Source organism: Gavialis gangeticus, unplaced genomic scaffold (genome assembly GCF_001723915.1).
Source record: "Gavialis gangeticus isolate Ggan-Ray unplaced genomic scaffold, GavGan_comp1, whole genome shotgun sequence".
NCBI lineage: Eukaryota > Metazoa > Chordata > Crocodylia > Gavialidae > Gavialis > Gavialis gangeticus.
The window spans coordinates 132,968,382-132,994,122 of record NW_017729024.1 but is presented as its reverse complement, the minus strand read 5'-3'; the positions used below and the strand labels follow the sequence as shown (position 1 = coordinate 132,994,122).

The 25,741-nt window shown below is 42.0% G+C and overlaps 1 protein-coding gene across 1 annotated transcript in view; it reads left to right on the top strand.

Moving 5' to 3' along the window:
* Positions 1-25,741, top strand: part of SLC30A5 (solute carrier family 30 member 5) — a 37,899-nt gene that overhangs the window by 9,451 nt on the left and 2,707 nt on the right. Inside the window, exons 5-15 of the mRNA XM_019517754.1 lie at positions 1,149-1,236; positions 4,141-4,228; positions 6,000-6,076; positions 7,902-8,072; positions 9,409-9,697; positions 11,865-12,073; positions 16,445-16,602; positions 20,022-20,151; positions 22,894-23,122; positions 24,761-24,987; positions 25,596-25,724. Of these exons, the coding sequence (XP_019373299.1) occupies positions 1,149-1,236; positions 4,141-4,228; positions 6,000-6,076; positions 7,902-8,072; positions 9,409-9,697; positions 11,865-12,073; positions 16,445-16,602; positions 20,022-20,151; positions 22,894-23,122; positions 24,761-24,987; positions 25,596-25,724 (1,795 nt within the window). The remainder of the gene's footprint in view (positions 1-1,148; positions 1,237-4,140; positions 4,229-5,999; positions 6,077-7,901; positions 8,073-9,408; positions 9,698-11,864; positions 12,074-16,444; positions 16,603-20,021; positions 20,152-22,893; positions 23,123-24,760; positions 24,988-25,595; positions 25,725-25,741) is intronic.

The window sequence follows — 25,741 nt, the reverse complement described above, 5'->3', positions numbered from 1 at the left end:
TTCATTTTGTTACGTTTCACTAGCTGTTCATCTGCTGTCTCTGACCTTACAGCTTCTTTGGGAGCAGAGACTGTCTCTTAGTTCTGCTTGAGCAGCATCTGGCAGAATGCAATCCTGGTCAATGGCTGAGGCTCCTAGCTGCCCCAGTACTTCAAAAATTATGACAGCTTAATCTCCATATCCAGCTATATGAAATGACATTGTTGTAAACTTAGTTTCTTTTAAGTAAAGCACAGAAGAGAAACATGCGTTTCTGTTCATCTTTAAATCATCAGACAATGGTAGTAACCTGCAAATAGTGAGAATTTAATGCTGATTTGTTGCGGGACATTCTTATTTACCCTGCACTCTCACTTGTCTGGGGAGGAGCTGGGAATGCTATGGAGGTCTTAGTGCACTTGGCAGTAAGTACAGCCCCTTGCATCACATGGTAGTAACCCCCTTAGTCAGTTAAGGAACAATGCAGACTGAATCTGAGCAGGTCAGGTAAGAGTGACAACTTAGGGTTGTCAGGGCCAGTTCAAGATAATTGCCATTCAAATTGTGTGCATAAATGACTGGTTTATTTTGTTGGATCCAACTCCTAGGATGATCAGATCTGAGATAAACTCGACATCTGCTTTCAGCTTATTTCTTGCATCCTTGCCACCTGCCCCATGCATAATTGCAGTAAGTGAGAATTCCCCATCCTCGGCCCAGAAGGATAACCTAGTGGAGATCATCTCTGACTAATGAGTTAATTGAGAAGGAACAGGCCCATGTCCATTCTAGCAGACGGAGGTGGGGAATTTTGGACATTACTGCGATAAGAATATTAACTGCCACAAACAGTTTCACTTCTTGATACTCTAGTAAAAGTGCACTGCAGTTTCAAGTACTTGCCTAACTGCCATTACTGAACTACTGTACCTATTTCTTTTATTGCTCAAGCAATTGGTTTTTTTATTTATTTAATTTTTTTTTTTTTGTCATGATAATTTTTTAGCTGGATTAGACTTCAGGCTCCTAAGTATTCTTTGAATTGCATGATATTGCTCTTGAAGCTGTAAGATAAATTCTGGACACAATTTCATTTAATTTTATGTTGCATTAGCAAGCAAATTCTTTGTAAATGGACAGGATAAAAATGACTCTCTCTTGTTCTGCAGGACGTTGTTACTGTTTGAACATAGTGACATCGTTGTGCTCTCACTGCTTAGCGTACTGTTCACAAATTCAGGAGGCGGACCAACAAAGGTATTCAGATATTTGTGTTGAAGAGTTAAATAATACTGCAGCATATTCTTAAAGTAACAGATATACCCCAGTACAGTAGAAGTAAAGGGCATTTCAAACTCAGATTGATAGTGGGCTTAGGCAAGCTGCATGATTGCTTGAAATATAGGTGAAATTAAAATTTGTGCTTTTTAAAGAAATATGCAGTTGATTCAGGTAAAGAAGAAGAAATAGTGTGAGCTGTCTGAGATGTGTGATAAAGATAGGTTTGGAGTTAATCTTGTGTATATAGGAAAAACTCCTATAGTATTTTGCGTTTTAGAAGCCGTTTTCATTCAGGCATCGTAGGGTCAAATCCAGTTAAACATAATGGTGGTCAGTGGTCCATTCACTACAACCTTGGCCCAACTTTTTAGGCTTCTGGGAGGCCACCTGAGTTTTTGCCAGTCAGGTTTTTAGTGTAACTAGCGTACTGTTTCTGTACTTGATCAAAACTGCCACCATCTTGGGCATCTCATCACATCCTTTGAGACCCACAAATAAGATGTCCCTGAGGTGAAAGTTCTGTAACAAATCTAATTTGGTGGGCCTGCTTTTACTATGCCTAACATGTCTGAACAGGAGTGAGTTCAGCCAAAAAGAAAAACAAGAGTAGCAGCCTCTAAGTCAAAACAGGTGGAAGAGAAGCCCATCTATAAGGGGTGTGCAGTGCTGTCAAACTCATTCTGCCGTATGGTCTGGTTCTGAGCCATGGGTTTCCTTGTGGGGCAGATTGGGACATGATGGTGTCTGAGGGGGTTCACACGGGTGTTAGTCTCCTCTCTACCACAAACACGCATCCCAAGTGGCACTCTGTGCCCCAAATTTTGGTGGCAGGCCCCATCCATGCTTGCCTATCCCCCAAATTCTCAGTCCTACTACAAAGCCCACATGATGCAGCTCTGTGAGCTGGATCTGGCCTGTGTGTTGACAGCTCTGGTGTAGAGGTTGGAGCACCTGCCCAGGAAAAAGGAAATATGGGTTCAGTGCCCTCCTCAGCCTGAGGAGTTCAAGTCTAACTCTTAACCAGTACGAGCTAGGCTGTGTTGAGGACACTTCACTCCTCCACTGTTCAGAAAGAATTCCAGAGTCATGGTGCCAGAGAGAGAGCAATGTTGACCAGCCTGTGGCTTTTTATACACTTTGTATTAAACAATCATTGGGTGCAATACACTTCCTGGGTGAGTGTTCTGTAGGCTGTTATAGAAAAACTTACTATGTAGCAAAGCTTACTATGTATTATTATGATTACTATAAACATCTTTTTAATAGATGCGGGCTTATGAAGGAGATAAATATCATCAGTGGGGTTAAGGTTGCAGCTGTTGTGGTTCAGCTGTGGTGGTCCAGGAAATGGAAGAGGCAAGGGTTCTTTATGATGTCTCTTATTGGAATATGCAGTAGGTCCAATCCTCCTCACCCTTTGTAAATGTCATTATCATTTCCCAAATGGGGAAAAATTCTGGACTGACTGCATCTTTGTTATTTGCTGAAGCCTTGCTGACAGCAGTTACAAAGGTATCTTCAGAGCTGGAATTCCACAGTTAGACTAGGACCTTGGTTACAGCCTCCGTAGGTATTGCCAAGTAGGGTTGGACTACAATGACTTTCTCCTGGAATCAAGCATGTACGCTTGCAGTAATGCAGGAATAGCTTCTTCAAAACCAAACATGCCTTATTTTGTCAAAATATATGCTGCAGTTAGAGAAGTGATTTTTAAAAAAGCATGAGACCTATCTTTATATTCCCTTATCTAAAGTTAAGCTTTATGTCTAGTTCAGGAGCACCTAGTTTATTCACCATCTCTGAGTTAGGGCAATAGCCTTTGTTGCTTGTAGTATACTCCGTGTGTTTCACCCAACTGTTTTCTAAGGTTTCTGGGCTCTGATGTCTCCTCAGATCTCCAGCTTAGCTTTGGGAGAAGTACCCCATTCTAGCTTGGAATTAAGTCAGCCAAGGTGTAGACAGACGTAACACTTGATCCATTCCAAGAATGTAACTGGCTGGGAACTGTTTCACAATTGTCCCAGTACAGAAGTATCCACACACACACGCTGCTAAGGATTCTGAGTGGAACGCTGATCTTTTAGGGATTGCATTGCTGCTATCTAGATCTCAGGCTGCCTATAGATATGCTCATTCATGTTTTACTTAGAACGTGTTGCAGTAGACTCAGTTAATCAAGTCTGCTGTGCTTACTAATTGAAATGCTTTAGTGTCGTCTCATTGTCACTTCTACTAAGCCTCTGTGCTTTTTAGAATAGTCGTGGGAATGCTTTAGCTAAGCCTCATCAAATGAGGTTTTGCAAAAGTGGTCCTGCAACCATTTTTTTAAATGCACAGGTGCTTAATAGACATGACAATGAGGCATTTGAATTAGAGCAGCTCTCTGGGAACCACTCTAATTAATACCTCCTCCCACCCTTGAGTACATGTATAGGCAGCCTCAGGTTTTAAAGTGTATTTAGAATTTTCTAAGTGTTTTATCTGTCCACACCCCCAGATAAATTCTGTTCCCAGTTGATGACCCAGCTGTTATTTTAACTGCTTTGAAGCTGGATACCTGAGGGTGTTCCCTGTGTCATTATCTCATCTTCAGCAGCTTTCTTTTGACTTCCATATACATTCTGGCAGAACCCACTGTTGTGGTTCAGTGGTAGGATCTTTGTATGACACATGGAGGACCCAAAATCAATTCCCTCCCACCTCCCCCACTCCCCCTGGTGTCATTTTGGCATTAGGAGAAATATGGGTTACAACAGAATCCATATTGGAATAAATGCACCTGGGAAGGAAAGCATTCACACATTTGTCTGCAACAGTTAATGTTTATCAAATTAAGACAGTTATGTCATTTTTATCGATGCCCTTCTGTTTGCTTTTTAGACAAGAGGTGCTGTATTTTTCATCATTGCTGTAGTCTGCTTATTGCTTTTTGATAATGATGATCTCATGGCTAAAATTGCAGAACATCGTATCCTTTCATACTGTAAATGTGAAATAGAAAATACTTGTTTTAAACTGTCTGTTTCTATCCACTATGCTCACAACTATAAAGAAAAGGGGAAAATACAATTTAATATTCTATTTACTGAATTAAATGTAACTTTTTTTTTTTTACTCTGTGCTAAGTCTTATTTAGGATTGTGTTCAGTAATATTTTATATCTCTATAGATGTTATTTTCACCAGCTACTTCACACTCAAAAGAATTCATTAGTTACTTTAATTATCTCAGTTATACATATGCTGTATATAATTACAAATTAAATTGAACTGACAGAAAAGAAACATCTGGTAACACAGTTAACTTTAGCTTATTAGAAACCTCACTGTTCGCATCCCTCCCAAAGAAATCACAAGAACTGTGGATGCTTAGCATTTCATAAAACCAGGCTGTTTAGGCACCATAGCCTCAAGAATACTCGAGAAACCATGATAAAGATAAATGAATAAAAACAAAGAATGATATAGATGTGTATAGGTTAAAATGAATATTTGTATTTCAACTAGAAATGGAAATTGATAGTAATGCTTACTTTATGAAAAGCCACTGAATAAGCATAAAGTGTGCAACAAAGTAATGTTTCCAAGAGGCTTTCAGATCAAAACTCCATTTGGAACAGACTATAATTAAGTCTTGTGATAAAAGTGACAAACAAGGATCAGTTATGGTAGCAAAGTTTAAAATCTGATAGCAAGTTGTGGCAACATAAGCGAAGGTGAAAGGAGTAATGGTTATTGGTATAACTGGGAAATTCAGAAACTGCTTAGGATCCCTTAAAATTCTTGCAGAATTAGCTAAAATAATTTTAGATTAATATCCTTGCCACCATTGTTTTTCCTCATCTCACTTTAATCTCTTCTGGACTGTATACTTCATCTATTTAGTTCTCTTGTCAGCATCCAATTTTAGTCTGTCCTTCATTTTCTGTTGCAAAGAAGTGGAATTGATCAATTTTAAACGGCGGATTTTTAAAAAAAATGTTTTTGGAGTTGTAAACAGTTTGCTTTCATTTTAGTTGTTTTCTCATTTAAGTCAGTTTTACAGGGCTGGGTTGATGCAAATGCTAAGGTGCACAGTTGACAGCCCAGAGATCACAAGCTTGAGGCCATAGCAAAAGCGCTCATGGCATGGCTTGTCAGATTCCAACAAATCTGCAAACTCTGCTAAATACCTTATCACAAGGAAATGAAAAAGAAAAGAAAGTCAGTTATATTAATCTTCTCTGTTTCAGATATTCGGAAATTCAAGAGCAGTTAATAAAAAATTTTAGGTGCTGGACAAAAATTAACTTTTAAAATGGTTTCAATAAAATCTACTTTTACTATCTGTTTTATCCTTGTAAGTCCAATTGTCAGTATTAACGCACACAGTATAACTAGTGTGGGCATCTATTTAAAGTTTCTTTAATTGTTGTCGCTTTAGTTCTGTAACTCTTTTCTGTTCTAGGAAAATGATAGGCTTCCAGCATTCCACATTTGGCATTGAAAAATTTCTACCAATTTTAAAGTTTGATTTGATTATGCGTTTTACTGTCATCAAATGCACATTGACCCTTCTCTATATTTCATGTGGAATTTCAGTTTCTAGTCCTCTGTAACTGTTTGCATTATTTATATTTTAAAAAATAGGTAAATTGTTATTGATCATTATGGTTCTGAGATGCTGTTCGTTCTAACCAAATTGTGATTGGAGGGTAGAACTTTATATTTATGTAATTTTCTTTAACTCAGCTTGTTCAGCTGAAGGACATCATGACAGTGCTCTTACCCATGTTCTTTATACAATCATTGCTTTCTTAGGAGTTGCAGATCACAAGGTAAACTTTTTCTTCATGTAATCTACTTTCTAAATGACTGAAAAATGTGTGCATGAAAGTATGTGAAAAATTATTTATGAATCTAGAATATCCTGCAAATGTTTGGCTTTTGTTGGAATTCAATTGACCACATCGGTAGTTCAGCTAAAATGGCTTTATTAAATCCAGAGGCCAGTAATAGTTATATAGTTACTTTCAATTAATGCTATAAAATATAACTATATATTAGCTATACATTACATAGTGTTATATGCTTATTCATTTAGAAAATAATTTAGAAGCTTATTAATGAAATTAGATACTTATTAATGACTATACTTGCACAGTAATTACAGTTACAAGCATTTAATCAGAATGCTTGCAGCTGGACTATCAAGGAAGAGTCTAGCTGTCTTATGCTGACTTGCTCCAGCAGGTTAACTCATACTAGCAAAGAAATCCCTCTTTCTTGATCCACTTCATCCCTAGATTTTTCATTGGCTCCTTGTTCTGAGTTCTAGAAATTAATCAGACCTAACTTGAAACTTCCACACCTACCTATCTAATTATTCCAGGTGCAAAAAACCTTTTTCTTATGTTGTTTACTTTGGTCTCAGGAGGTCTAGAGAGACACCAAATCTCCATGACACCTCCTTTGCCTATCAATATCCTCCTTATTGTCCACCAACTGTATCTTCTAGTTGTAATGTCTATGGCTCATCACACTTCATCTGCTATATTTATAGTGCCACTAAATTCTGAAAATGTATGGGGAGATGCCTTGAGTCTAAAAAGGTGGCCCAAGGGGAGCGGCAGCAGGGTGGAACTGAGGCCCAGTGGCTGGTGGCAGGAAGAGACCAGGGCAGCATGGCCCCCTTCCCCAGTCCATTATTTCTCGCACTGCTAGAAAGCTCATGCAGCATTACTCCGTGGCACTGCCGCTGACATAGGGTTGCAGCAGTGTTGGCAGCAGCAGTGAATCTCACTGCCCTACTCTGCCCTGGGTTCCACCTACTGGGCTCCGGAGGTGCTTGTCCAGCTGGGCTGCAGCCCCATGCCCCAGTGTGGGCACACAAATTGGGGAGAGGGGGAGGCATGTGCCCCCCATCTCCTCCAGTGCATCAGCTCTGGCTCCCAACCCCTCCCCAGGGGCGCATAAAGCAGTGAAGAAGCTGGCACGCCTGCCAGCTGCCCTCCTCTCTTTTCCCCTACCAGATGAGGGACAGGCCCTGTGGCTGCGTATTCCTGCCCCGGCCCTGGGCCTCGCACACTTTTTCAGCTGGGCAGTGCCTCCAGCCCCTTGCCAACCCTGACCCACTCCCTCTGTGGGGCTGGGTACAAGCTGCCGCCACCACCTCAATCTGTGTGTGTCCGTGTCCCCCCTCCCTCCACCCAGCCCTGCTATGTTGCTTATGCACCCCCACCATAGACTTACTAGCAGGCAGTTGGGAGAGCTGCTCTCCACCATACTGTCTGGCAGTTGTGTTGCTGGCCATGTAGGTCTGATTGGCCTTCTCCTACCCCCTGCAGCCCCTTGCAGGCTGGAACTCTGCCAGCCTGCAAGGGGAAACCCATGGTTTTCTGCATTTATCTCCTTTAAAGAGGAAAACCTGTGGTTTTGGGTTGTTTGGGTTTTTTTGTGTGCACGCAGCAAACAGAAAACCCAGTTTCCTGGTAATAATGTTTTAACCAGATTAACCTTCTGGCAAATATCCTGTCATAGTTTCCTATTAATATGTAAGGGGGGAAACAGGAAAAAGAATATGTAATGTTAATGCAAATATTGCTAACAGAGAGAAGAATTTGACTTGCAAGTTCTGCTGCTAACATCTATCTCTGATTTCAGGGAGGAGTGCTGCTTTTGGTATTGGCATTGTGCTGTAAGGTTGGCTTTCACATGGCTTCCCGAAAGTTGTCTGTAGATGTAGGAGGAGCCAAACGTCTTCAAGCTTTGTCACATCTTGTTTCTGTCGTTCTATTGTGTCCATGGGTCATCGTCCTATCTCTGACAACTGAGGTAACAGCGAGTATTTAAATACACGAGTGACTGCGTTTCTAATCATTCTAGGAACATAGGACTGGAAACGGCTTCCTGGACCTTCAGGTCCAATCCCTGAAATTTGCAGGTCGTCATCTGTCCAAAGAATCTGCAGCCTGTGACATAAACATCTTCTCTAAAAACATTTCATTTAGTAAATTCTGTTTTGAAAAATAGAATTCTATGCATTTCTGATCAGAATTGTATTTTTCAAAGTAGAATTCTGTGTTTCTGTGGTTTTTTTGTGCTTGTTCTTTGACGACTCAGAATTTTGGATTGCAGGTGATGTGATTTCTTTTTCACTAAAATGATTATTGTTTAAGGTAGCTGTAGTTTTTCTTGAATAACTTATGCTCTGATTTTCAGCTGTTTTATACCATGGTCTTTCTATTGAGAAAAGACGACCAATATTTTTTTCATAACTTGTAAAGTATAAATACTCAAAATATATTTTATACCAGACAAGTATTTATGCTATAAATTTAAGGCATTAAATATTGTATTTTCTCACATACCACAAGCCCCCACATAAGACATATACCTTGTCTTGGGGAAGGAGAATGAATAAAATATTTTTCTAGAGTTATAGCAGCATTTGGCAGGGACAGAGCCTAGTCTTCAGCTTGTTTCATCCTTAGACAAAAAGTACAGTTTTCACAGCTGAATTGTCAGTAGTTCTTGTCTGCACAGCCAAAAGCTGAAAAACTGCAGCTGCTGCTGAAGACTGGACTTCATGGGCAGATCTATGATTTCGAAAAAAGTTAAAAACAGTTTGTAGGGCTGTGAAATAGGAGGAGATAAACCAGGCAGAAATGACTAAATTGCAAATTCATCAACAAAATTGCCAAAAGAAAGTAAATTAATTAGTGGAACATCAGGACCACTGGAAAAAAAAAAAGAGGGGCTCATTAAACTTGTGTTTGAGGGAAGAGCAATTTGCAGGAATCAAGTGGATTATAATGATTGATTCCCTCAGAGCTGCCCTGATAGAAATGCCTCTGCTGCTGTTCTGGGGAGGGGAAATCAGCTTCCATACTCAAGACACACACTACTTGGAAGGCTAATTTTTAGGGAAAGGTATGTGTAGTATGCAAGTAAATATGGTAATATTAAAATATCTGGTGTGTTGTAAGAAAAAACAAATATTGTGAAATACAATTAAATGTACCGGTAAAATAGTATCACTTAGCAAAAGTGTACAGGATTTAATACCGCATATGCAGACTTACGTTGCATATAGGTTACTTGTCTGTTAGACTGTGACCAATGTTATTAATTTTTCTTAGTTATAATAATGTTATTTTTCTTCTTACAGAGCAAAGTAGAATCCTGGTCCTCTCTCATCATGCCTTTCATAACGGTTATCTTTTTTGTTGTGATCTTGGACTTTTATGTGGAGTCCATCTGTTCTGTCAAGATGGAAGCTTCCAAGTGTGCCCGTTATGGATCCTTTCTCATTTTGATTAGTGCTCTACTGTTTGGCAACTTTTGGACACATCCAATAACAGACCAGCTTCGAGCTATGAACAGACCGGCTCACCGAGAAAGCACAGAGCATGTTCTCTCTGGAGGAGTGGTAGTGAGTGCTGTTTTCTTCATTTTATGTACGTAGTCCTTATTACCTTTTAAATGATGAGCCATTTTTGTTATTGTTGTTATTCTATATCACTGGAAGGTGACCAAAGAGTTTCTTGCAAAATTTCACTTGACTATCTTTTGTGGATTACAAGTAGGTTAGGGGTAGAGATGGATTGAGCCCATGGCTACACTCATCACATACTGTCTGTTTAAAAACAAAAAACAGCAATTGTGTCCCCCTGCAAAAATATGACTTTATATATGCCTTAGTCTGTCTGTCTGTAATGCTTTATTCACAGTCTGAAACAACCAGTCAGACTGCTCCAAGAGCATTCGGGACAGGAGGCAACAGCCAGAACACCACCATGTCTGCAGGGACAAAAGGGGTGGGGTGGCCTTGCACCCCCTGTCCCCTCCCCAGCCCTGCTCTTTAGAGACGGTGGCGATGGAGCGGAGAGGCAAGGCCAGCACTGCAGGCCTCGCCCCCACCCTGCTCCTTGGAGGCAGCAGTGGGTGCAGTGGGCCTAGACCTCAAGCAGTAGGTAGGGGTGGAGCAGCCCTGGACCCAATGCGGCAGGGGAAGGGAGGAGCAGGTCCGGGCCCGACGCAGTGGGGGGGAGCAAGTGTGGATGAGCGGCAGGAGGGTGGAGCAGGCATGGGGGTCCATCCCCCCCCCGACTCTTCCTCCCCCCCATCGTTCTAGATGGGCGATTTGCTAGTGTAATAGTAATATTGAAGGCAAAGTTCATAACTGCTTCACTTCCATGGTGTGTTATTGTTGAAATTTGATTGAATATGCCAGCAATTCAGCTAAAATGCCCTCATAAATCCAAAGACTGATAGCAAGTGTATAATTATCTTAAATGAACGCTCTAAAATGCTAACTCGATATTAGATAGCAGAGTTACAATAATTAGTAAAGACCTGAACCAACACACGCAAAGATTATCTTAAACATTGATCAGGTACTTACAATAAAGTTAAACCCAGGGATCAGTGAAGGCTTATGCTAGCTGGCTCCAACCCAGCTTGATTTGGCATTAGCAAAGAAAACTCTTTCTTGCTCTGTTTTATCCCCCTAGAGTCCTCATTGCATCGTATTCTTCTGAGATTAGACCTAGCTGGAAACTTTATACATGTTTATCTTGCTTTTCCCTCAAAACAATGGAACTTCCTTTTACCTTTTCTTGATAAGAGTTGCTCTAGACCTCCATAGGTTAATGTTTGGTGTGTCAGGCTGATACCATTTTACCCATCTTTCCTCACAGATATTCCCAAAATGTAATATATCTGCTCCAATGAACCAGATGCCCTCAGGGCAACTACGTGGGTGAAACTAAATACCAAAATATACTGTCACAGAAAAATGTAAAGGACAAAGACACATACACATTAGGATCACATTTCTCACAAAACAACTACACTCCTTCTCTGACCTTACTAACCTCACGGGGAATCTATCCAGCACCTGTAAAGGGCAAACTTTGGGGGAAAATTTCTTAAGCTGGCTGGACACTAGGAACCAAGAACTTAACACTGATATTGGTTCTATGGCACACAACCTACCTGATTTCTGAATTCTTCCCATGCAGGAAAGGTGGTAATGATCCTCCTACTTTTTGATAATCCTTGATCTCCCAGTAATCAGTTTATTTTTCTTCTGCTAACTATTCCTCTGCTACCAGTAGGAATTTCTCTCCCCCTTGCATTTCATAGCTGTACCAACTGTCTTTTTACTATCGCTGTGCTTGCTTTTTTTCTCTTAAGACCCGAAGAAGAATGCCTTACATTTGAAAGTTTGTCTGACTCTATATCCCAACTATGCAGTTGGTCCAATAAAAGAGGATCACCCTAAGAAATCCTTGCCTCTTGCATAATTTCTGGACCATCACAGCTTCAAGGGTTACTCTGACTTGTAGATTAGTACATCCATAAATAGCATTGTCATTGCAATTGCCTGTTAAATTTGGTGCTTGTGTACTTGCTCTTGCATGCACATACTGAAAACAGGCGAGAGAGTATAGATTCCTGGAATTACGCTTGTTCCATGATAAAACATCCCATACCCTGCTGCATTAGCCTTCCTATTCCTACAGTTATGGAAACTTCAATTACTGATGGGATGCTTGCATTCCAAAACAGATGTAAACCAGCTTGGAAACAACTACAAAACCTGAATATCTTTCTTTGCAGCTGCCAATATCCTGTCCTCCCCCTCCAGGAAAGGGCAGAAAGGCACTCTTATTGGCTATTCTCCAGAAGGCACTCCTCTGTACAATTTTATGGGTGATGCGTTACAACATAGCTCTCAGTCTTTACCACGCTTTATTAAAGAATCATTGAAACAAATCCTGGAGGAGTCTGATTCTAGACAGATCTTCTACTTCTTGTGCCTAAATCTGGTAAGTGTGTTCCCGCCTAACCCAGATATCATGCCACAGTAGAAAAAATGTCAGTTTTCTGTACTTAAACTAAGTCTGAAAATGAGATTTAATTTATTTTTGGCATGGATTAAATTAATTTAATTCGCGTGATTTAAATGTTCTTAGGTCTGCTGCACTATTGGACTAATATTAGCTAACATTGGGGTATATTTTTTTATATATCTTATATGGCAACTAGCACAGTGGGGCCTAGTGGGTGCATCGGTATGTGTTATTAATGCAACTCAGTAAACTCCAGTGCAGTTAGCACCAGAGTTTATTGCTTCTGGGCTCAGCATTTACACGTGTGCCTGGGACTGCAGCACGTTGTGCAGGACCCCAGGTGGCAGAGGGCCTGGGGAGTCAGCCTGCCAGCCCAAAGCTGCCCAACCCCAGCTAAACATGCTGCAGAGGGGTTGGCTGGGGCATGAGGGTGCTACAGTGTGGGGTTAGCCAGCAGGCAGCCCCTGTACTAGTATCATTGTGCCTCAACGAGCCCTGGTTACCATCTACATGTGTGTTGCAGCAAAATAAATAACTCCACTGTAGGATAGTACTTGTGTCAGGTAGTACTATCCTACAGCAGAGTTAACTGGTTTACTCCAACCTAATAGCCCTGCACATGTTGATGGTGATGTTTTATGGTACAGCTAATTAGTCAACTGCACAGTGAAGTGCACATGTAGGTGCCCCTAGTGAAAACTGGAGGTTTCTAGGTCCTAGAACCATAAAACCTTAACTTTGAATGACTGCAGGTAAAATTTGGGTGAATTAAAATGAATGATACCTTGGAGAGTGGGCTTAATTTAGCGATGTTCTTTTGGAATAAGCAGCAGGAATGGGTAAGAAATGAGGCTGCAGGCAAAAGAAGGTTTCTGGTAACTGAGTGAGAAACAGTTAATGACTGAATGAAGATCTTAGCAAATCTTACTAACGTTTCAGGAGAGAGCTTGAGTAGCTCAGGAGAATAAATGAAGTGTTGAACATAACTTCAAAGATTTGGATCTGAGGTCATGATTATATGGACAAATTGCAGCAAGCTAATGAGGAAATAGGGATTTACTGCACATCAGTGACTCTGGTAAGAGTATGTAGAAGAGTTATCTTGAAGTAAATGAAAGCTAACCCTCAGGATTGAGCTGCCACAGGATGGCTTTCAGTTACAAGATAAAAGCAAGCATGTGTACAATTTCCATAAACCACTTGCATTCAAATGCACCTTAATACTATGGTTCTTTGAAGCCTGCTCTGTATATGATAATCCATAGTGGAATTGATCATCGTTTTTCATAGTTTTTGGAGGTTTTTTGATAGGAAATATTGCTTGACTGTCTGTGGATTCATAAATGCTGGAGTATTTATTACTAAGGGGTACCTGTGTCCAAAGAATTCTTGGAGAGTCATTTTTTGCTGAAATTTGTGATCGAGGTGGCTTGTAATACTAGACATTTACAAATACCAATCTGTCATTTTCACTCTAGGAAGGGAGTTTGAATTCATACCACTTTAATTTAGAAAGAGCAGCTCCTCAATGCGTTTATAACTTGGCAAGGTAGATAAAAACTGATTTAAAAAAATCAAAGTCAGAACAGGTGAAATCTAGGATCTTGTACTGTTTTAGAGACATGAGGCGCATTTACATGTGCGCTTTAATGTGCAGTAGCATGTTTTACCGCATATTAGAATGTCACATCAAAAACTATGCTAATGAATGAGCAGTAAAATTAGGCTACACTAAAATTAGCGTCACTAAAAAAAAGTTCACTTTTGCTACAGTGCATTAGGGCATTTATTTAGTACCTCACGCTAGAAGCACAAAATTTAATGCACAGTAGCAAAAGTGCATTAATGAATGTATAGACGCGCCCACGGAGAAGAAAAAATGTCCATCTAGTTCAGTGAAACCAAACCTTCTCCACCCCCTCAGTAACTCTTCATCTTTGTAAATTGGCTTTGCAGAGTGAGTAGGAGAACTCTGGTTTCCAGGTGTCCAAGGGCACTTTTACCACATGCTCTGGGGGTTGGGGGAGGGTGGCGTTCTAATTGGAGTGGCTCAGAATTCCAGCATGTCGGAGCAGCCTCCACACTCATATATAGATGCCATAAGACTATCACTGTAACCGTAATTAGCACTAATTTTTCTCCTATGATGTACTGCCTTCAGACTGATTTGGGTTGCTTTCAATATTTCAATGCAACACTAATGGACATGATTGATTTCACTAAGTGATGATTACTCCAGCAGTCATCAGTTCCTCCCATAACACATGTGAACACTACGCCTTCTTGCCAAGGAAATCCTTCCCAAGTCTCAACATGGCTTCATGGACGTGATTTTTGTGGCCTGGCAGATCCAGGAAAAATGCCAAGAATGACACCAAGAACTGGCCTTTGTAGATTTAACCAAAACCTTCAACTCTGTTAACCTTGAGGCTCTATGGAAGATTCTTATCAAATGTGGTTACCCAAGGAAATTTATTGCCATCCTGAGAGTCCTTCATGACCAAATGACTGCTTCCATCCTATGTAGTGGCTCCACTACAGAGCCCTTTGCCATTCAAACTGGCGTCAAGCAGCGCTGCATGATATCAACGAGTCTGTTTTCTGTCTTCCTTGCGGTCATCAAGGTGCTTATCCATGACCATCTGTCACATGGCATCAGCATCAGGTACAGAATGGACAGGAACCTTTTTTCAATCTCTTCCAACTCCATGCCAAAACCAAAGTTACTTCAAACTCAGTTACAGATGATTGTGCTGTCATTGCATATGCAGAGGAGGACCTACAAATGGCCTTTAACTGTTTCTGTCAAGCATACCAGTGCCTGGGACTGACCCTTAACGTCAGAAAAACAAAGATGCTTCACCAGCCCACTCCGGAGCAATCAACTCCCCCAGCAAAGTTCTTTGTGGATGGACACAAGGTGGAAAATATTAAACATTTTGTATACCTCAGCAGCCATCTCCCAAAGAAAGCCAGCATCAAGGAAATCCAGTATAGCCTTTGGAAGACTGTATCATTGTATGTTCAACGATCATAACATCAGGGCTTGAACAAAGCTCCTATTATATAAGGATGTGGTAATCCCAACTCTTCTCTATAGCTGTGAAACTTGGGTGACCTACAGGGACCACCTGGAAAACCTGGAATGTCATCACCAGCGCTACCTCCAAAAGATCCTTGTCATAAAGTGGGAGGATCATCACACATGCCAGTGGTCCTCACCGATGCTAACAGTATGGAAGCATTGATTTTTTTCAAGATCAACTGTGATAGACAGGACACCGTGTGCTCATGCCTGATGTATGTTTACCAAAACAACTGCTATACTCCCAACTCGGCCAAAGACAAAGGATACACATGGGCCAGAGGAAAAGCTTCAAGGACAACCACAAGGCAAACATTAATAACTGTTGTGGCATTGACACCACAAATTGGGAAAAACTTAGCCCTAGGCAGGGCTACATGATGAAACTTTGTGAAAGAAGGCACTTCTTTCTTTGAGGAAAATATCTCATCCTAGTGGCAGAAAAATTACAGAAACAGAAGGAAAGCAAACAAGGCCAAGAAATCTGTGATCTGACCCTCCCTTTAACCACCACCTGTGGCATTTGCCAGAGAGTCTGCAACTCTAGGATTGGCCTTCTTAGCCATCAGCAGACTCATTTACAACCCTTTATTTCACCCGTGGGAATGATCATCCTTAACCATGAGGGATCATTGCCGCTGACAGCCCCACCCAGCCTGTCACTGTCTGTATGTGCTTTTCATCGCACTTAACGACTCCACTGTCCATATAGCACTGTCCCCAACAGTACTATCTTATAGCAGAGTTGGCTTACTGTGCCCTAATACCAGCACACATGTAGACTGTGACACTTTACTGTGGAGCTAATCGGTCAACTCCCCAGTAAAGCACCCATGTAGGTATACCCTGTATGTACTAAATGGACTTGCAAGCTGCATTGTCCTTTCAAACCAAGAGATTAGATCAGAGTTCAGTTAGTGGCACAGCAGTATGCCTGAAGCTTTCCTTTCTCAATTCTGTTAATATTGATTACTTTGTACAAGAACTTTTTTCTTGACTTCTACTTTCATAGGCATAAAGTTTGCTTAGGAGGGTTTATAAAGCTACTATTATATTTAAATTGACCTTTCAAAACTTAGTGTGGATGATGTACTATTTTGTTTTGTGGGGGATAGAGTTAAATAGCATAGAGATACCTGAAACCTTCTAAAAGAACTGGTAGCACTCTAGTGGAAAGACTTCTTGCCAAATGCGTACACAAAATAGTCACAGTTTCATTTAAGTGCACATTCCAAGAATTATTTTTTTTCTTTTCATTTTAGGCTTTTACTTTTGTGGAGCTATTCTATGGAGTGTGGACCAATAGCCTTGGACTGATCTCAGATGGCTTTCATATGCTTTTTGATTGTTCTGCTTTAGTGATGGGGCTTTTTGCAGCTCTGATGACTAGATGGAAAGCAACCCGTATATTTTCTTATGGGTATGTACAGTCTTTATAGATTATTTTGAAGGGATGCTAGACACTGGTTGTAGGTCCTCAGGTTTAAGGCAAAATCTTGGGGTATGTTTCTAATCCAAAATGTTTTCCTGGCACTTATTTCAGCGTTCTGTTATTTCTTCTTCTTTTCCCCCTCCCAAAAATGAGCTCATTGTGCTAATACTGATCAGTCAGATTTATCCATAAAAATGACGGATACAAGATAAATATGAAAACTGCAATTATGTCAACGTGACTTACATGGGGGAGACTGGGAATTTTTTGTGTTTGTGTATAATGTACATTGAAATCATCAACACTGGGCACATCTACACATGCATTTGATCTGATCAGTTTATTTGCAAGTAAACTACTTGTGAGTAAACACTCCTTGGCAGGTGTCTCTACACATGCAGGGACATGGCAGCAGATTTGCTGCTCTTAGCACCAAATTGGTGCTACTTCTTGCAGACCTACAATTAGCCCCTGATGCCACCAGAGGGAGCCCAAGGCTCTGGCTGCAGGCTTTTGAAAAGGCAACCCTGCTCTCTGTTCCCTGGCCGGTCACTACCCTGGTCAGCAGCAGTATGCAAAGCGCAGGATCGGTATGCGGCAGCTGTCTTCTTGCTGCCTCTGCCTCCCCATGCTATGGCTCCTCTAGCCCCTGCCCCTGGCAGCAGTGGCCAGCACCCCAGACTCCTGCTGACCACCATGTTGGCCTCGCTGGCCCGCTGTGCTGACTACCAGCTAGCCCATAGCCTTCTGGGCCTGTCTGGCTCCCCAACAAACATGCCCAGCCTCAGCATACCATCCCAGGGCTGCCACCGACACGCAGCTGCCACCTGGACCTCATCCAGCTGGCTGGACCCAGGCAGGGATGCTAATGACAGGCTGGTGAATGCTGCTGCCAGGGCCACTCTTGCTCTCCCGGGTCTCCAGCCCTGCTGCCTCTGGGCCTGCTGGGGCAGCAAGGGCTGGTGGCTGCACATCAGCTAGCAGACCTGAAATATTGAGCAGTGGCTGGAGGCATTCCAGATAATCCAGGCAACTTTTCAAGACCTCCTGGAACAGTTCTTGCCACACCTGAAGCAGCAGGATGCTACCATGCAGCTGCCCCTCCGGGTGGACACCCAGCTGGCCCTCACCCTGCTCAAACTGACCAATTCCCACCCACCTCCACTATATGGGCCATCTCTTTGGGGTATGCAAGGTCACTCTCAGGATGGCCATCCTAGACGTGCTGTGCGGTGCCCTCCAGGACGTGCTGGGGCACACGGTGCTCCGTGTGCATGACCCCCTGGCAGTAGTGGTGGAGTTCTGTGCCCTGTTTCCCCCAATGCATCAGGGCCCTGGATGAGACCCACATCCCCATCACCTGCCCTCCCCATGGCAACCAGCCTTACTATAGCCAGCCAGGCTTTCATGCCATGGTGCTGCAGGCTGTCATGGACCACTGCTGTGCCTTTGCGCATGTGAGTGCTGACAGGGCAGGCAATGCCCATGATGCCCGTGTGTTTCAGAACTCCGCCCTGCCAGGCCTGGTGCAGAGTGGACAATTCGCACTGAGAGGTGCCGGACCTACAGATGGATGCCATGGTAGTCCTGCCCCTCCTCATCAGGGACCCTGCCTAACCACTCCTGTCCTGGCTCGTGGCCCCATATCAGCCAAGTGGACCCCTACCAGGCCCACTTTAATCAGTGCCTGGGCTAAATCTGCACCCTGGTGGAGTGTGCCATTGGTCATCTCAAGGGATGCTGGCACACCCTCACTGCCCGCCTCAAGTTCGCCAAGGACAACATCTCCTGATCATCATCGCAGCTTGTATGCTGCAAAACATTCTGCTCCCAGTTGGCATTTCTACTTCCATTACTCTGCGGTAACTAATCGCGATTTAAATTTGCTACCTGCAAATGCTTGTAGACATGCACTTATGGCACAATTAAGCATCTTTTAGATGTGCCCACTGATGAGCAAATTTTAGCTGTCTCTGAAGTCAATGGAAGTTTGTGGCTAAATTGCCTATATCTGGGTGTCAAATGAATTGGTTGTCCATATAACTTGCCAGCAGCCAGAAGGTTAGAGCTGTCACTGTTCACCTTTTACCCCCCTTGCGAGCTGCTGTCAGTTTTCAGCAGCAGTCAAAAACAACACATTTGGGGACATATGTGCAGCAGTGGTAATAACCCTTCTTGGGAATATGGCCTGTCAACTGATTTGAGTTCCTAAGAACTCCACGCTTACGTTTTGATTTCTGATCACACAGAGGTCCCAGGACAGAACTGTCTGTCTTGCACCTCCCTGTGGTGAGAAGCCCCACAGGCCAGTCAGCCCACTGGCTGTTATGATTGACACCCCTAGCCCAGGCAATTTAGATCAGGGGTTGGCACACTGTGGCTTCTGGGCTGGATCTGGCCCACAGAGCCATGGCATCCAGCCTGCAGATGTGAAACTTAGGCAGCAGGAGCTTCTCCTGTTGCTATAGTGGGTGGGTCCTAGCACATGCTTGCCTCCCACCTAAGTTGGGTCATTCCAGTCCGCAGCCTGAAAAGGTTGCAATTGGTTGGTTTAGAGAATATGAATTGTAGTACATCCAATTACTTTTTAAAGTATATATTATCACTAAATGTTAAACCTCATCCTGAAAATAGTCAACCCATGGTCACCTTTTTGTCCTTTCTTATCTACCTACCATCTCTTTATTTTGACTTTGGGCACATCTATATGTGATGTTTACCGCAGAGTTGCTTAATTAGCTCTGCAGTAAAGTCTCAGCATCTACATATGTAGCTCTATTAGGTTGCAGTAAACTAATAAATGCCACCGTAGGATAGTACTTGTCAGCATGAGTATTACCCAGTGGTGGTGTTGTTTGCTCCACCGCAATGCACGTGTAGACACTGGGGTTGGCTGGGGCATGAGGGTGCTTCGGTGTGGGGGCTGCCTGGTGGCTCACCACGCACTGAAGCACCCTTGTGCCCTAGCCAGCTCCTCTACAGCATGTTGAACTGGGTCAGAGCAGCCCCTGGCAGGCAGGCCTACCTCCTGGGCCCCCTGCCAGCTGGGGCTGCTCCGACTCAGCTCAACATTCTGCAGTCCCAGGTGCACATGTAAACGTGGCACCCAGGAGCAGTAAACTCCACTGCAAATTGCACCAGAGTTTATTCAGTTGAATTAATTTCATATGTAGACACATGCCCACTGTAAACTACTACTGAGTATCCTGCTGCAATAGGAAAGTGCCTAACGCGACTGCTACCAGAAACTAATTACAGGACAGATGAGGAAATAACTGTATAACACTGTGCACAATCAAACTGTTCTTAAAATATTTCATGCATGAAGGACTAAATAGATTAAAACACTTTCAGATCTCTTTTAAAGTTAGTTGTTCAGTTTAAAATGTACACTTGTTCACTTTCAGGTATGGCCGGGTAGAAATTCTCTCTGGATTTATTAATGGCCTTTTTCTAATGGTAATAGCTTTCTTCGTGTTCATGGAGTCCGTGACCAGACTGTTAGATCCTCCAGACATAGATACAAACATGTTAACTGTAAGTCTTGCATTTCATTCTGTTTTTTTAAAAAAATACTACTGTTAAATACCATTTCAACTGAAATGAAGATTAATTTAAGTAAATAATAGAATCTAGGTTACATAACATTAAGGTTTTGTTTTTACTGACTTTAAAATGTTTCTTTGCTTTCTGGGATACAACAGAATTAAAAGGTTAAGTCCTATCTAATCTAAAGATAAAAACGTAATTTTGCCTCCTGTGCATTTTACATCTTAAATTCTGTTCTTAGTAAATTACTTTGGGCATGGTATGAATGCATGAGTAAACTACAGTGAGTTTTAAGGGGACTTGTCACAGAGCAGCTGATCTGTAGTAAATGTCAGTCTTCCACCTCTAAGCCTACAATAAGCAAAGCAAAACTTGGCATCTTCACTTGACATGCTGCAGAGTAGAAGTAGGCAGGTAGACAGTTACTAACTGCTGACTGCCAAAATGCAAATCAGCTCTTAAGGGGTGTAGGTTGTAGCTGTGTTGGTCTAAGGACATAGGTAGACAAAGTTCTTTAGGTAAATCCGATAACTTTTATTAGACCAACTCAGCCAGTCAGTTAAAATGTAAACTGGGTTGGTCAACAGGTAGGGGTGGGGGGAAGGGGAATTAATGTAGCTGTAGTCAAAGGATGAGGGGTGGAGGGGTAGGGAATAAATATAGCTGATAAGAAGTGTATGGTTTACCTGGTCTTACATCAGGTCTTTAAATGTTTTGAGATGTAGTGTTAATATGACATGAGATGGGGTACAGGTGCACCTTTGAGGCCCCTAACAGATGTTTTTTCCACCAAGCAACAGGTCATATACACTCACTCTATTAGACCTGCATCACATTCACAGGGCAAGTTACTGGGTGGGAGTGGCAGGGTGAGAAGCACCTTGAGAACTTGTTCCACCAGTGCTCACCAGCACGGAGAGATGAAATGCTGTTGGCAGGAACCATAATGTATGCCTTCAGCTGTGCTGGGAATGAGAAGTCAACTGGGTTCACCTTGGGTGAAGGAGTTGTTCCCCCCACACCTGCGCACATCCCTGAGACTGGTTAGAACTTGTTGGAGGGGGAGGGGGCTTGAACTGTCCAGGGTCCTTATGAAATGCATTTATGTATGTACATGTCCTGCCTGCAGGTTTCAGAATAAATGCTCCCCCCCATCTCTTTCCAGTGTTAGGTCATCTGAGTGTTCCTTTATTCTCTGGCTATCACAGAGAGGTGCTAAATAGCTTCTTAAGCAACCTTAATAAAGAGTGGTTGGAGAAAGGGAGGAGGGTTGGTGAGTTATGACATTTGCTGCTGTGCCCATAGGCAGCAGAGTCGAGCATGGGTCACAGAGTTCTCTTGCAGGAAGTAGGGGAGGGAAAAGAGCAGTCCAGCATCCTAGGATGCTGGAGGACCTGCCCAAGCACTATCACCTTATGTAATATGCCACACATTCAAATTGAAAGCAAGATACAAATGAGCTGCAAAGATTCTGCATTTTACAAGTAGCATCTTTCAGGCTGGGCTGCCATTTTGAAGCTAATTATCAAATTGCATATAACAATTAAACACACCATTAATAAATTTAAAGATGTACAGTGCACCTCTATCCTGCCTTCTACCATAAATGTTTTGAATAGAGAAACGTTCAGTGCTGTCTATAATATTCAGTTGAAAAATGTTGTGCAATTGTGAATACAACTTGTTTTTAATTTAACTTACATTTTAGAATCAATTTGGCAACTGTATCTATGCATCTGTAATTGCCATTGAGTTAATTTGCAATTTTAGCTTCTAGTCTCTTTCTCCCTAGTCCACCATAACATGAGGTGTTTCAAGAGATCAGGTAGAAGTCTGGGTAGAAAAGTACTTTATAGACTGAGGGTCAGCAACATAAAGCCTGCAGAGCTCCTGACCTGGCCTGTGCAGCTGGTAGGCTTTGCCTCTGCCCACATCTGTGCTGAGGCTGGACAGTTGGAAGCTGGGCCTGCATCACTGCCAGCACTCCCCTCCCCTCGTCCCTGGCTACAATGTGGACACAGCTTCTAGCTAGTGGAATGTAAGCAGTATAAAAGACAAACACTGCTGGATTAAGGTTTATCTTAAAAACATCATTGCCGCTTACTGCTTCCTTCACAAGATCAGCTTTTGTGTTTGTGAGCTCCAAAAGAGACCTTCCTAATGCTCTGACCTCTGCCAGGAGGTGGATGGGTACAGTTCTGCTGTCTCCTTCCTAGCTATTTTTTTCTCTCCTTGGTTTCCCAGTCTCTTCATTCGATAGCAGAGAGAGATCTGTATTCCAGTCTGCGAAGCACCTCTTACACCTAATTGGAGAAAAAAGACCCTACCTCAAAGTATGAAGATGAGTGTGCTGGTCCTAAGCATTTCTGTTGCATACTTTTTGGTAAAATCACTCTGGAGCGTTGAGGAAAAACTTGCACTTTATTCCCAGAGCATTTTTTCTTAAAGGAGAAATTTGGTTCCACTTTGCTGAAAGCAGAGAGGCTACTATTTCCCCGATTTGCTGGTACTAGATTTTTGAGAGGAAAAGTCATTTAAAAAAAACTTAGAAATTTTACTTCTGAGCAGTCAGCAGTATGGAAGTCCTTTTGTTGGTGTTAAGTGCAGTAGAAATACCACAAAAGCTTTATGGCTTTTTTTTCTGTTTAACTATTTCTGTTTCCTAACAAGCCAGTTTAGCTTCAGAAGAAATAGTAAAATTAAAGTTATTTTCCTTCCTCCCTCTCCTAGCCAGTCTCAGTTGGAGGGCTGATTGTAAACCTTGTTGGTATCTGTGCCTTTAGCCATGCCCACAGCCATGGGGCTTCTCGAGGAGGCTGTCAGTCACATGATCACAGCCATTCACACCATGGCCATGGACATGGTCACAGTCATGGACATGGTCATTCCCATAATGACCATGGGCACAGTCACAGTCACGGACATACCCGTGGAGGGGGCATGAATGCAAATATGAGAGGTAAGTACAATTTCAGTCCAATTATCTCCTTGACCCGCTCAATTTATGTCAGATTATTTTCTGTGCACGGTTTTTGCTTTCTCCCCAAATATCGTTCTCTAGGCATGTATTTATGCAGTATAAAGGGAGCTTTTTAAACAGTTTCTTCAAGCCAAAAATAATTTTAAAATAAACCATATGTTGGGACACTAGTCTCACAACTCTTGCACTTAAAATTCCCAGGCTGATAATAGTATCAATATTGGAGGCACTTCCTTGTTTAAATTATTTGATCTATAATTTTGTTTATAGTGTCCACAACTCTTCTAGGTATTCTGTAGAAGAAATTAAATCCAAGGTTCTTACTACAAAGAGCTTGTTGTCAACTTTCATTTGGCATATAACAGCATAAGAACAATGGGAAACGAATGGAGAGTAGAAGAACAGTGTTTTAACTGTCTTGATTTTAAACTCTTACTCAGATATGCCCCTGGTTCATTATGATTCAAAATTATAGCCTGGAAAAAAATCTCAGAGTAGCAGTGTTTTCTTTTTCAGTTCTGCTAAAGAACAAACTAACTCAAAATAAGAACATTATATGACTGTATCATTACCTCTCACTGTAACCAAGAGCTTCCAGTTAACTGAGGAAAGTGATCCAATATAAAATGTATTTTATAAATGTTTGGCATATAAAAGTCTTGCGGGAAATTTTTTTTAACATGTAAAATGTTTTTCCTGGCCCAAGAGTAAGCATCAGAATACTTTTATTCTTTTTAGTTGGTTATTTTAATTAATGGCAAGTTTAAATACAGACAGTTGCTTTATTTGACAGCATTCAAATTTTATTTATAAATTTTGAATTTTCTGTAACACTTGCTTACCCTGTCACTACTTCCACAATTGGTAATCCTGATTTCTCAGTTGCCATTAATATCACAGCTATTTGAGAATACTACATGAACACCCCAGCAGTGGCAGAGCCATGACAGCACGGGGCCAGGCTTTCCATGGAGACCAGCCCCAGCAGCGCTGGCTTGGCACACGGCTTGGCAGGGAGCTGCTCCAAAGCCAGGGCTAAGATCTTCAGCAGTGACAGCGCCACGGTCTGATGCCTGCATGCCCCTACCCGGCATGCTGGCAGTAGATCACAGTTCTGTCCCAGCTCGAGATCATGCTGTCACCACTGCAAAATCCTGGCCCTGGAGCAGCTCCCTGCTCAGCCGCGTGCCCTGCCAGTCCTGCTGGGGCCAGTCTCCATGCAAACCCTGGCCCCCTGCCATAAGGGCTCCACTGCTGCTGGGGTCTCCATGGAAACCAGCCACAGGCACATGGGCAGGGGCTTCTGGAAAATGGAGTCCAGCACAGGCTTCATTTCAGCCTGTGGCCTGGACTTTGCCCTGGTATAGATATTTATCTTGGTTTTAATTAAAAGGAAACAAAATATTAATGACAATAGCTTTAGTTTGGGATCTGCTTGTAAAATCACATCACAAATACAAAAAAATAAGTCTGATGTATCAGTATCTACCAGCAGTATGACTACTTTGACTGCCTACCATAAATCCTGGGGAAATCTTGGATACAAATGCTGTGCAGTCCAAGTGTTGCTGATAAGTATCTGGATGTATGTCACTTAACATATTGCTTTGATTTCAGGTGTGTTTCTACATGTGTTGGCAGACACCCTTGGTAGTGTTGGCGTGATTGTATCCACAATATTTATTCAGCAGTTTGGATGGCTGGTTGCTGATCCACTCTGCTCCCTTTTTATTGCTACGTTAATTTTTCTCAGTGTTATCCCACTGTTAAAAGATGCCTGTCAAGTACTATTATTGAGGCTCCCTCCAGAACATGAGAAGGATCTGCATATTGCTTTAGAAAAGGTCAGAACTGGAACTTTTTCTTATACGTTGGCATGTGCTTATACATGGACATCAGCATCCTAGGTGTATGATTTTTTTTGAAAATCTTATTTAGTAGTTGTGTTCAAATAATCCGTCTCCATCACTACCTTGCACACTTGAGTATCCTACATTGCTTGTCTGGACTCAGCTGGCTTAGATGCATGGAAGTTTGGAGTAATTTAATTTTGTGAAAACTGTTTGAATTGCAGTGACAGCCAGGTGGTGCCTTTTGCTTTTGCACATATCTCAGTCCTAGAATACTTCTGGTAACTCTGGATCTGTCCAACATAATGAAGGGGAGCTAAATAATACTGAACACAATTAATGATTAGACACAACTGTTCTTGTAAAAGCTGGATCAGCAATATTTTAACCCTAGTACAGTGGTCCTCAAACTTTTTCCAATTATGGGTCAAATTTCCAAATCTCTAAATAGGTTAAAATGAATAAATTTATTTTGCTGTATAATAATTTTGTCTACTGCATGAAATAATTGCTACCAGCAGCTCTTTGAATTGGCAGAAAGTCAAAGTTAAAGTATATAGGGCTGAGGGAGGAAATTCTCACTGCTAATCTTTTTTTCACAGATCCCAAAAATAGATGGTGTCATATCTTACAGAGATCCTCATTTTTGGTGTCACTCTGCTAGCGTTGTGGCAGGTACTATACATGTACAGGTGATGTCAGATGTGATGGAACAGAGGATTATACAGCAGGTAACCACACAACATCA